Source organism: Atractosteus spatula, chromosome 6 (genome assembly GCF_055471065.1).
Source record: "Atractosteus spatula isolate fAtrSpa1 chromosome 6, fAtrSpa1.hap1, whole genome shotgun sequence".
Lineage (NCBI taxonomy): Eukaryota > Metazoa > Chordata > Actinopteri > Semionotiformes > Lepisosteidae > Atractosteus > Atractosteus spatula.
Window position 1 is genome coordinate 13,885,507 of NC_142711.1, and position 12,305 is coordinate 13,897,811.

At 36.5% G+C, this 12,305-nt stretch overlaps 1 protein-coding gene across 3 annotated transcripts in view; it reads right to left on the minus strand.

Annotated features, from left to right (window-relative positions):
- Positions 1-910: 910 nt before the first annotated feature.
- spidr (scaffold protein involved in DNA repair) overlaps positions 911-12,305 on the minus strand; it is a 117,267-nt gene continuing 105,872 nt past the window's right edge. For 2 of the 3 annotated variants that reach the window (XM_088918178.1, XM_088918177.1), the window contains exons 17-20: positions 11,627-11,720; positions 9,832-9,946; positions 4,683-4,736; positions 911-1,755 (exon numbers count right to left, since the gene is read on the minus strand). In XM_088918178.1, coding sequence (XP_088774304.1) covers positions 1,633-1,755; positions 4,683-4,736; positions 9,832-9,946; positions 11,627-11,720 — 386 coding nt within the window. In that variant the 3' untranslated portion in view covers positions 911-1,632. The remainder of the gene's footprint in view (positions 1,756-4,682; positions 4,737-9,831; positions 9,947-11,626; positions 11,721-12,305) is intronic. The other variant, XM_088918179.1, reaches the window with a different exon arrangement.

Below are 12,305 nucleotides of genomic sequence, written 5' to 3' on the forward strand. Positions count from 1 at the left end.
GAGCTGAAATTGTGAGCTGAGCATCTCTTTCAGGGGTTATGGACTTACAGTACTCTCCACAGATTCTCCAAGAACAGACTCAGTGCATGTTGCTGGCAGACAAACTGACAACTAGCAGCTGCCAGATGAAACCCAATGACAAATCCCAGCTCCAAAATTCCTGCTGCCTGCATATTGGCATTCTTTGATCTGGAGAAAATCGATCAGAGAAGAGGAGGAATAACGAATAATGTCCTTACACTTATATAGCACTTTTCTGGACACTCCACTCAAAAGCGCTTTACAGGTACAGTAATGGGGACTCGTCTCCACCACCAGTGTGCAGCCCCACCTGGATGATGTGACAGCAGCCATAGTGCACCAATACTTTCACTACACACCAGCTCTCAGTGGGGAGGAGAACAGAGTGATGAAGCCAGTTCAGAGATGGGGATTATTAGGAGGCCATGACTGGTAAAGGCCAATGGGAAATTTGGCCAGGACACCAGGGTAACACCCCTACTCTTTCTGAGAAACACCCTGGGAGTTTTAATGACCACAGAGAGTCAGGACCTCAGTTTATATGTCTCATTCGAACGACGGTGCCTTTTTACAGTATAGTGTCTTCGTCACTACACTGGGCATTAGGATCCACACAGACTGCAGAGTGAGTGCCCCCTGCTGGCCCCATTAACATCTGTTCCAGCAGCAACCTTAGTTTTTCCCATCTAGGTACTGACCAGACTCACACCTGCTGAGCTTCCGTGGGTTGCCAGATGTGAGTTGAAGGGTGATATATTTGCTGGCACAAGATGTGCCAGCAGGTTATACACAAATTGTGCTAACAGGTTGTTCCTATGATATTGTTCCTAATAAATATTGCTATAAAACCAGGTTTAATTCATTTAATTAAAACACACCAAACATGAAGAGATACAAACATGTTTTATTTAAACTACTGTTTGCTAAAGCTACAAACCATGTTTTAAAGAAATACAGTACAATTCTCATGGAATATAAAAAAGAGTTATTTACACCTATTTGAAATTGCATTCTTTTCAATTCTTTACTGCACTACATCAGGGCTTTCCAATTCAGGTCCCCTGAACCCCCACATCTGAACCCCAATTTTGTTCCAGATTAAACTCTGACACAATACACTGGACCCAATACTTGAATGTAAGTTTATCAATTGCAATGCAAGGATTTCATCTAGTGGGAGTTAATAAGAACTTAACAATAAAGGAAACCACCAACATGTTTGCGTTAGTATTTAAGTGTCCGGACACATAACAGAGAATCAAGCTGGAACTTGGTCTGGTGGGCCTGCGATCTGAAGATCATGCTGTGCTGCACAGCCATGAGCGGGGCTGATGTCTCCTCTCCCGGTGCCGAATATGAGTGAGGTCGGTGCTCATCTAGACAGCAGGATGTTTTTACCTACAGAGCCTCAATTTATCCAGTGGCTTACCCTGGATGGGTTTTATTTCAGGACCACCTGCAAAGCTACATTTATATTATATAAACCCAAGTGCCATCAAACTGGCAAACAAACTTAATGACCAAACATGAACACTGAGGTAGTCTTAGGAGCCATAGGAGGGTATTTCTGAGCCTCTGAGACGTTCTGCCTTCTGGAGAAGGCCCTTTGGTTCAGCTTCCGCAGAAACTAATTTCTTCCAGTCCAATCCAGGCGGACGGTTTCTTTGTGACAATACGAACGTAACCAGTGAGGGGGCCCACGTCCTTCCCCAGCACACTCTCCACCTTGTAGCCCTGCAACAACACCACAGGGCCCAGTTAAAACCCTCACAGCAACGTGCACGGCCTTCGGAAAGGCAAGGAGATTCAGACAGCACACATATTGGCTTAAAATTGCTGCTTGTAGGAATTAATGTTTAAGTATAGGGATGTGGTAGCTCATTATTTATATTTTGTTTGAACTAATATGCACATTCTAAATTAACAGCTACATTTGCTACTCAATAAGGTGAAAAAGGAATCAATAAAATTTACCAGTTTCATTGATATATATATATAAAATGTTAGCATTTATTAAGCTAAGATCATTGAACACACTGTTCCAAGGAAAGACTGATGGTGCCAATACTGCCATGTAGTTTATTTCTGCTATCTCATATACAAGCTCTTCAAAGTTAATTATCAACAGCCAAATTGTGAGCTATTAACATTATTCACGAGCTTTAGAAGATCTCTGAAGAAGCCACAGATGCTGGTGTTTAAATCTTTTTAATTACGTCTAATTTTCATACTTGTAAGCATATTATTGAAGCCTAACTATTTAAGCCTAACACTAGCATGTTGCAAAGGAAATTACAGTACAATTCAGCATATACTGCAAATATGCAATTAATATCCTGTTCAATATATATTAAATCATTACTTTAACAGGCAACCAGTCTTTTGGAATCATTACCTCAGGGAGGTGAATGCTCTTGTTCATGGATCTAAAGAACAATGTGCATTATTTTTAACATGGCAGATGGGCACAGCTTGCTGAAGGAAGCACTGATCAGCATCCATTTTCAAGTGAGAGTAAAGAAAAGTACTCTGAGCGACAAAAGAAACCCATTAGACCTGCAGCTAACTTATGAAGTAATTACCAGGAAAATTATCATCTTTTCTGTAGCAGGTGCACAGACACGACAGAGGTAAATCTACTAAGCCCGATTAGCATTTCTCATCAAGAGGGCTGATCAACGTGGGGTCAGCAGGTGAATGTCATCCATGAGAAAAGCCGCAAACAAACGCCATCTGAGGTGACTTAGTCTATCTTCCATCATACCGAAAGCACAAAGGCATTCTTTTTTTCCATGAGTCTGACATTTGGATTCCTATGTGTTTCAGTTTTTTTTTTTCCCAAAGCTTTGACGTTTAGCAGGTTCAATCGCCACATCACCTCCGGCTAATCATCTCTCTTTATAATGAGGCGATTTAGTACTTATGCTGCAACACTCAAGGTCACCTCTGTGTATCATGGTCTGTCAATTAATTAACTTGATACCAAAAGCAATTAATCACTACTTAAAGTCCATAAACATTATTTTTATAAAACACACTTGCATAGACACAGCGAGTCTTCTCTTGATATAAACTCCATTCAAGCACATGAGTCAATGTTCTTGCTCAGATTTAGACATAATTATGGGAAAGATTAAAGTCAGCAACTCATAGTAAAGATTAACAAAACTGAAATCTTTGTGGATTAATTATTGTTACAGTTAATCAGATAAGCTTCACCTTATATCTGCCAATATTTCTTATCACAGTAACTATAGAAGAGAAGTCTACCACTGATAACAGGGGAAAATGTTCCAGTGATTAGAGTAACACAGCTATATCTGAGAGTTAAGTCCACACAGCTCATCTCTCAATTCAGTTTGTGAGGTAAAAACAAACAAAATCAACGTCTCTGAAGAATTCTAGTCATGGCATTACAAAGCAAGGCTTCCTCTACGCTCCTGTGAGAGCAGGAGAGACCTGTGTTAGAATGCTTCTCATAGCTCGAACACTTAAAATTACCTCTACCTACAGTCATTCTTCATTTCTTAACCACTACAATACACCTACACGACACATTCATTAAGCACAATGAAATGAAAAGACACAGAACTCCTTATGGCTCTCTAAATTACAATGTTCGAGCATTTGTTTTTCAGTTTACAGTGTGTTAATAAAGGAAAAATACATTCTGATATACTGTGTCTTGATTTCAGACTGTTACACCACAAAAATGTGTTACTTTGGTAAGGATGTGTAGACTTTCTATAGGCACTGTATATCTAGTGTACATTTTAAATACGTTGGATTGCTCTGCTAAAGCTGGCCAATTCAATAACAATCACTTATCAGTTGTCATAAACAGAGCCTGTTCCTATTATTTTCAAAACAGAACACAATAATGTCACCACTTAGCATGTTGATCCAGGCCAAAAGATGCTTCACTTTTTCTCTTGCAAAACAGAACTCTCTTTAAATCCCCAAAATGCTAAAATGAAGAACAAAACATTTCTAAATGTACATGGGGTCTACTTTGACATGAATCTGATAATCGTCCTGCAAATCAGGAGCATACTGGAGCAAAGTTCTGTGAAATCCCTGTTAAATCTATAAATTCTATGTTGGTTAGACAGATTATCACTGCGGTACCTGGAGAACATTCACAAAAACGAAATCAGTATTGCAGCCCTTTCCAACTGTTTCTGAAATTTGTAGGGTTAAAAACATTCATCTTACATACCACAGGTAAACAACAGCGTGTGTGCTAACCCTACTTGCAGTGAAGTATCACTGTCCGTAGGAGCCACAGTAAATATTTGTCAAAGTGTTCTGATTTTATAGCATAATACAATTTAACAAAAAAACTCAACATTGTTCTCTTTATTATGGAAGAAACATTGGGGTCTACAGTATATTAAAAACACTCAAGATGCTTACATCAGTTTTTATCACGATTTAAAGATAAAGTAAGGGCTTTTAATAGGGAGCACATACTGTTTAAAACTTTGTAACTTCGATTTTAGTTAGCCCCTTTGAGCATTTAAGTTAAGCCTTCTGTTCAACCATTTAAAAAAAAAATACTTTTTAATTTTTCAGAGCCAATAACTTGTTCTAGTTGTAAACAAAAACCTTAAACCAAAGACCTGCTTAAAAGTCCAGGCCTAACTGATGGGCACTCTTACCTCGCTGTCACTATCAGCCGACCTCAGTAGGGATTCGATCGTTTTTTGCAGAAGCTGAGAAAAAGACCACACAGAGAGAGAATGGAAGCTTACTTTAGCTGAATAATATGCTGTTTATCATATACAATACAGTACCTTGGTGTTTCTACCATGGAGTCACCAGAACAACTCAATTAAAAAAAAAACTGAATTCCAAGTTCAAATAATCCAGAAATTTCACTTCAGCAAATTACCAGCGTTTACTTAAAGAGCAGACTTCAGATTTCCTTGGTAAGACTAAGATACTAAAGAAATTTTATTGATTTATTTAGTAAACTGGGATGGGTTGGGAATGCGAACAGAAGAATTCAGAGACAGAAACTGCCTGGCTGCCTGTGTATCGCCCAAGCAACACTATTATCAGAGAGCAACTGGGTAAGCGCGGTTTATATCGTCTCGAACACTTTGTTTTTGGCATGTTAAATCAAAAACCCACGGGAGGAGAAAATGTAAATTTAAAAAATAATACCAAACATTTGTTCAATACTACAAGAGTATAGGAACATAATAAACATGATCTATGAATACTTAATGGAGGGCTTTGCAATATAAAATAAGGTTCAGCAGGGCAGTATTGGGCAATTTTAACATTAACACTGAAGGTCTATGATGGTAAAAAAAAGAAATCAACAAAGCCTCATGGTATTTTCAAATCTTAAAACGTCATTAACCCTACAATCATCTTTGATTTTCAAATGTAAAGGAAATGAAGAATGTTACTCACAGCTATTCAAAGCTAGTATACTTAAACTCACTTAGAAGAGGTGCTGATACTCATAGATTGGAGAATCTAGAAGTTGCACCAATTCATAAAACTGGAAACGAAAAACAACAGCAAACTAAAGTCTAATGAGTCTCACATCTGCAAAATGTAATCTGTATTCTGTAATCTTAGCTAGAGCTAAACTAGATGAGCTGAACTCTAGAGCTAAACTAGATGAATACTCAGAAAACAACAGCATCTTTAAGAATCGGGAAACATGGCTTTGGAAGGTACAGGTCTTGTTTATTATGCAAGAATTCTTTGTACAAACAGCAATTTAAATGGTACATTTCAATTTCCAGTAAGCTTTTCATAAGGTCTCTCATAAGGGGTTGATTCTCAAATGTAAAACAACAGGAAACCAAAGTAATGTCTGCACAAGAACTTACAACTAGTTAACAAACAGGAAAGAATAAATCGTTTTAAGGGTGCAACGTAGAATTGAGCAGACTGAAGCAGTGGTATGCCACAGGGATCTGTTTTAGGCACACTGCTCTTTCATTACCAGGCTAGTTATATTTTCACATGACACATAATTAGGGAGAAACCGACCAAGCACAAAGGAAATTACAAAAAGACTAAGACAAAATCCTAGTAGACTGAGTAGAAACTTGACAAATCAAACTTACTACTGTTAAATGCTAAGCGATTTCAAAAGATTGTGTGAACAAGCACTATACATACAGCATGGGATTTCTAAGGTGCATGAAGCTACACACAAAAGGTACTGTATGTGGGTGTTAATGTAGATTCTTCCACTTACAACTGGAAGCCAAAAGAGGGAATTCAATTAGGACAGAGAATAGGAAATCTGGATGCATAAAGTGGGTGTGAGTGCATTACAGGTTTCTAAACCAGGCATTTGAGATCCAATCCCAAGGATCTTTTAATGAACAGCTAGACTTTTAGATTAACTTTTGCTATTAAACCAAACAAGTAACATGGGACTTATATATGTATGGGTGTTTACAAGAGAATCAAGTCATTCTGACTTATCTGTACGCAGCAAAACTGAATGTGAATAAATCAACACTGATGAATTAAAAGAAATACAATTAAAAAAAGATATAAGCACACATTTATTACAGCAAGCTTTTAATTTGAACCTAACCTACTCTCCTTGCTGTATTCATATGTGCATCTGTATACAACGCACATCAACTGTGTTGTGTTCTCACACACGTTACTTCCGCAAAGTCAAAGCAGTACAACTGTTTCCTCTCTTTGATTCAAGATTACATTTCAAACTGTTAAAATAACAGTCTGCTTAATGCTAGTTATCCCTCCCCATTTACTGTAGTCAAGTGTTTAATAATAATTTGTTAATCTGACTTACAACATGCTTTCAAGCCTATTCTAGAGTGTATTTATTTCTACCATAGAATTACACTTAAGATCCAGTCCACCATAATCTTTTTATCAGCCCAATATAAGATAAATGCTACTGCTTAATAAAGACAATACAACTGAATTCTTATTAATTGCTAAATACTCACTGATTAACGGTTGAGATCCTTCCTGTCTACAACTGTGACTGTGCAGCTCAACCAGCCTAATGGTTTTTCATCATTACTAAGAAGACAGTGTTAACTATTGGAGGGGCGAACATTTTGGCATTCTGAAAACCCACACAATGCAAAGGTATTAAAAATCAAAATGTATACCAAACTAAAACTAGAACCAGTTCAAAGGCTGAAAGTACAGCAAGAACACATTGCAGCAAAGTAGTAAGCACACTGATAGCAGATTTTAGCTTAGAAAAATATTTTCATCTTGAGATGAGATTTCAGATGAGATGTCACACTACTGTTCAACAGTTCTGTCAGAATACTGACAGAGGAACTTGATTTAAGGTAAAGTGACTTTTTCTCTACAGTTTTGGTTATCACTTCACATTATGTTAATAAAGTTCTCATAAAAAGTAGCCTACTTTCCCTAATGTTCTGCACTTTTTCAGGTTTTTGCACCTCAAAAAGCAGCAGTGTGCAAATTCAACGCCTCAAAATACAGAATGGATTTATTCTCCTAAAGCAGATCTTCGTTTACAACATTTTTTTGAAAACCATCTTAGATAAAACTAAAAATCCAGTACAAAAAAATTGAACGCTTCTGGGGTTATCATTTATACTGGAACATGAAATTCTGACCAAGTGGCCACCTTCTCAAAACAAACAGATATACTGATATAGCACTGAGCAAGCACCGCTGCTATTGTAGGACTTACACTTAATTCCGCGGATTTTGTGAAGATATACAACATCAAGTTTCTAAAGAATTCTTTGCAATTTACCACTTTGGGTTACACCTTTCTTTTCACTGTCTACAATGAATTGCAAGTGTTACCAATTAAAGACATTAATAAAATCAAACATTTAAAAATGTACACACTCAGGACACAAGAGAACTTATAATGAAGGTGTGGTATCCTCTCCGTTTAGCTCGTTTGATAATAGTTGCAAGTAGCAAGTCCAGCTCTTTCTTGCAGGATTCCTGGGTACCTCGTTCAGACTCCAATAGCTCTTTCTAGAAGGAAGGGCTTCCTATTCACAGTGTTAAATGCATCTCCCCTCTTCTAGTTCAGTTTGAAACACTGCTGGACAGCTTTGCAGGGCTCATGTAGAGTGGTTTGATTTCTTATGCACAAATACTCATTAAAAGTACACACAAAGTGGAGCACCCGCAGAACACAAGTCGCCCTTGATTGCTAGTGCAACATAATTTGAGAAACTAAGGTAATTTTCTTTGAACTGGCTCTTATAAACAGTGTATCTGCTTACAGAGACTGCTCAGAAAACTCAGTGCAGATGTCAAGAACAGTGCATGCAAATTCCCATTATAAATGCTATTAAAGGTGATACTTCCTATGCAAAGATAGCATACAATCCAAGACCCATTAATGCAACACATACCATACGACAAAGAAATGTATCTTTCTTAATTCCACATTTGCAAGGAAAATAGTTGACTGAAATCAAACTGTCCCAGTGATCAGGTTAATGGATGTGCAGGACAGCTTTCAAAAGTTTCTGTTGTAGTGCAAAATGTGCTTTATTTTTTAATTACATTAAAGATAAAATTCCAGAAGGAATTGAATAAAGTATTTTTGCTCTTTTCCCACTGCTCTCTCCCGTGCAAGACTGGTCTCGTAACAAAAGTTGGTCTGTAGCGAAATTGTCCTGTAAATGTGGGGTTGCTACAAGGCACCAGAATTTCTAGACACTGAGCATTATGCTAACTCAATAAGGTTAATCCTAAACTGTAAACAGTAAGCATGGGTATACAGCATTAAACACTCGCTGAACTCTTGCGATTTAATCACTTAGAACAGGGCTTGCCTATCCTGATCCTGGAGGACTACACACCTCCCAGCTTCATCAGCTTTATCACCTTAATTGAATTAACAAGCTGCTTGTTTGAAATATTTGGGAGTTGTTTTTTGCTACTCAAAGGTTCGGGATTTTATTTTACTTCAATGATTAGTTCAGATTAATCATATTATGAATTAAAGGTTCAATTGTGTCACTGAGTACTTGGCTGAAACACAAAACAACAGGTCTGTGGACCCCCAAAACAAAGGTAGTATACACTTAGAACAACCAAACTTTTCACTATTTGCAAACTTTTCACTATTTGAAAAACATTTACAATCATAAACTTTTAATTCATAGCATGTCATTCTACATGCAAAGACTGAATGCACATCAAAAAAGGAAATATTGATTAATATGCATAGACCATCATCTGTACAATGTCATAATAGTTTAGCAATCGTAAATGTAATTTAAAAAATGATTAAATGCTCAAAATGATTTGTCAGATGTAATAAAGTGTCTCATTATATTATTATTAAAAATTATAATTTTTTAAATGATAAATTAAATTACATTATAATTTAAGAAAGGTTTAATGTCCACTTATCTGAGTATTATAACATGCAGTGTTTTGTGGAATTTTCTAAAATCCTATCCTGTCTAAACAGTGGAATGCAATAACTAAGCCACATTTTAGAAACCCATTAAAGAAATGTCACTGGGGTCACAGAAACAGTCATCCACTGGTTTTGGTTTCTGTAATTAAACGTTTCAGCTTCAGGGCATTCTGACAACAACTTTGCATTTTTACTTCTTTCTTTCTAGTTTTCAACACCGATTCAACTCTGCTGTTATCTAAAACATTTCAAGAAACACATCTTCATTTTTTAAATTAGAGAACAATAAAGCAGCATAATTTCTTATTACATCTGCAAAACCTGATGGCTGAAATTAAGCATTAAGCAAGACCCTTCAGCTCTTGACCGATATTTCTTTACCTCGGACGCTGGAATATACACAAGAACTTTTTCTTTACCTTAATTTTTACGGTGCACTGGCTGTGTGAAGCACAGTGTAGGAAGACTTCAAGGTGCATTCTCATGGCAGGTCTGTCCACTGTGGCTCTACAAAGATCACAGTAAACTGTTTGCCTGAAAAAATACAAACGGAATGATTACTTACATTACTTCATCAGAAAGACACAACATCCAGCTCGTGTCCTAGCATGCAAAACAACACATTTTTTTTAATTCCATATGGCGAAAAGTCTGGGTTTAGTAAAAGCACAATTGTATGCACATCCTGTGATTAACTCAAATTTATCCACAAACAACAAACAAAATGACCAATTTACATCTTGACAGAATTCTGTGATATTAAAATAAGGCTTTAATAACGTCAACTTTTAGAATAGCTCGCTTGTAAAGTCAAATTTACCACAACCAGACAGTAGTAACATGTGATCTTTAATTTGTCTTTTCGTTAGGTCGTGGAGTAATTAATCTGTTTTCGCTACCTGGAAATGTGCTGGTATTCACCAAGTTCTCTCTGACAACAATTAATTTTAAATTAGAAAATTCCGAGCAGCACTCTGAAATGATTAATATTTGATGTCTTTTTTACTTGTTTATTTATTCGGTTGGAAAATGATGGGTCACAAGATCACACTGTAAGTGCAAAAAGAACCATTTCCTGGAGACTGAAAATGGGGTTAACACTCTGTCTCAACTGACCAAAGTGAAACACAGTATCCGCTTTTGATTAAAAAAAAACATTATCCAACATAAAATCAGTTTTGCATTTTCAAATAAAAAATATTGATAACATTATATGTTTGATTAAAATGTTCTAAATAAAGACATTAATCAGATGTAAAAAAACATTTGAAATTGACGCAAAAGTTTTTATTTTTATTATTTTGAAATACAGAACTGAAACCTTTGGATGGACTCATGAAAAACATTTTATTTAAGCATTTGTAATTTGAACAGCCTGCATATTTAATAAATATTTTACATTTTTTCAAATAAGATGTGAGCTTCACTTCAGCAAGCACGTTAGATGGAAGGCAATATAGTACATTTAAACTCCAATGACGATATGATGTACTGTATGAGAAAACAGTTCCTATTATCTGAGTCTGGCATCAGTCAGTTGTTGCTAAATAATGCTAGTATATTCACATTTCAGCAACAGTCCATCCTTATAGAGAAACGGATGACTCTGAGTGTTCCTTCGGAGGTTACGGGATGGTTAACATTGAGAGCAGGCAGTTTTTTAATGCTGCTCTCCTGCACGGCACTGTGGAGCTCACAGGATAAACAGACTTGTGTCTGGACAGCTGGCTGGTGTCAAGCCCTGTCCTGGCGTGGTGACAAGTGTCATTCTAACTCAGGGGGTCCCAGAGACCCACATAACTCCAGGTTTTTATTCCTGCCAGGCTCTCAGGTACACTTTCAAACCCCTAAATGAATTAGCAATAGGCTGAATTTGAACTGTTTGATTGTGTTCAGCTCTAACACAAACTGTGAAAATGTGTTTCATCAGTGGCACAAACCTCTGAGCTTTTGAGGAGAAAGAGACCTTGCAATAGTTCTGATCAAGCAACATTTTAATTTAGTTGAGGCATCAATTAAATAAAGAGCTGAGCTGGAATCAAAACTGTTTGAACCTCCAAGACAAAGGACAGGAACGCCTTTTTATTATTACCAGCAAAGCTTTTGAAAATCCCCCAAAAATAATTTCTAGAAACATTGGAAACTACAGAAAAATAATGAACATACATTAGTCTTCAGTTGCTGAAATTTTGTTTTAAAAAATATTCTTCTTACTGTTCCATATCAGATGGTTTTAGCTTTTCATTTCCACACCAACTGCATGCAGGCCAAGAATAGGCTGTACTCTCATCAACCGCCGTCACAACTCCTGTAAAAATTAATTCGAAAAACAGAGAAATTCTTCTGTAAGGGGAAAAGTAGGGTGAAATCAGAAAGATTCTTGTTTTGCTGGTAGAGTCTTTGTTTGTATCACGTTGACATCAATCAATAAAATGTTTCATTCAAACACAAGTCCATTTTGTCAAGTCAAGGACACTGTTCTCTCAAGACATTTTCCCTGAACTGAAACAGAAATACCAAAAGATAAAACTTGTTTAATATGATAAAAAAGTCACAAATAAAAAGAAACCCATATGAAGTACCTCAATTGTCAACAATACAATTCTGTATTGTTCAAATACATTTTTTGAGTGTAGGAATTCAATGATTACTAACACCCCCCTATTCTGAATAAATGTGCATATATACAGTATATATAACATTAAATCAAGCTGGTACTGTTCTACTTGGTCCCTTTTGGGATATACAGTGAAATTGTGTGTCATTGTGTACTAATGAAATTGGTATTACAGATCAAGAGATTAATATGAGGCAAAAGTACAGAATTTCAGGTTTTATTTTTAGGTATTAAAACATACACACGTTTGGCCATGCTAGAACAATGTTTGTTCAA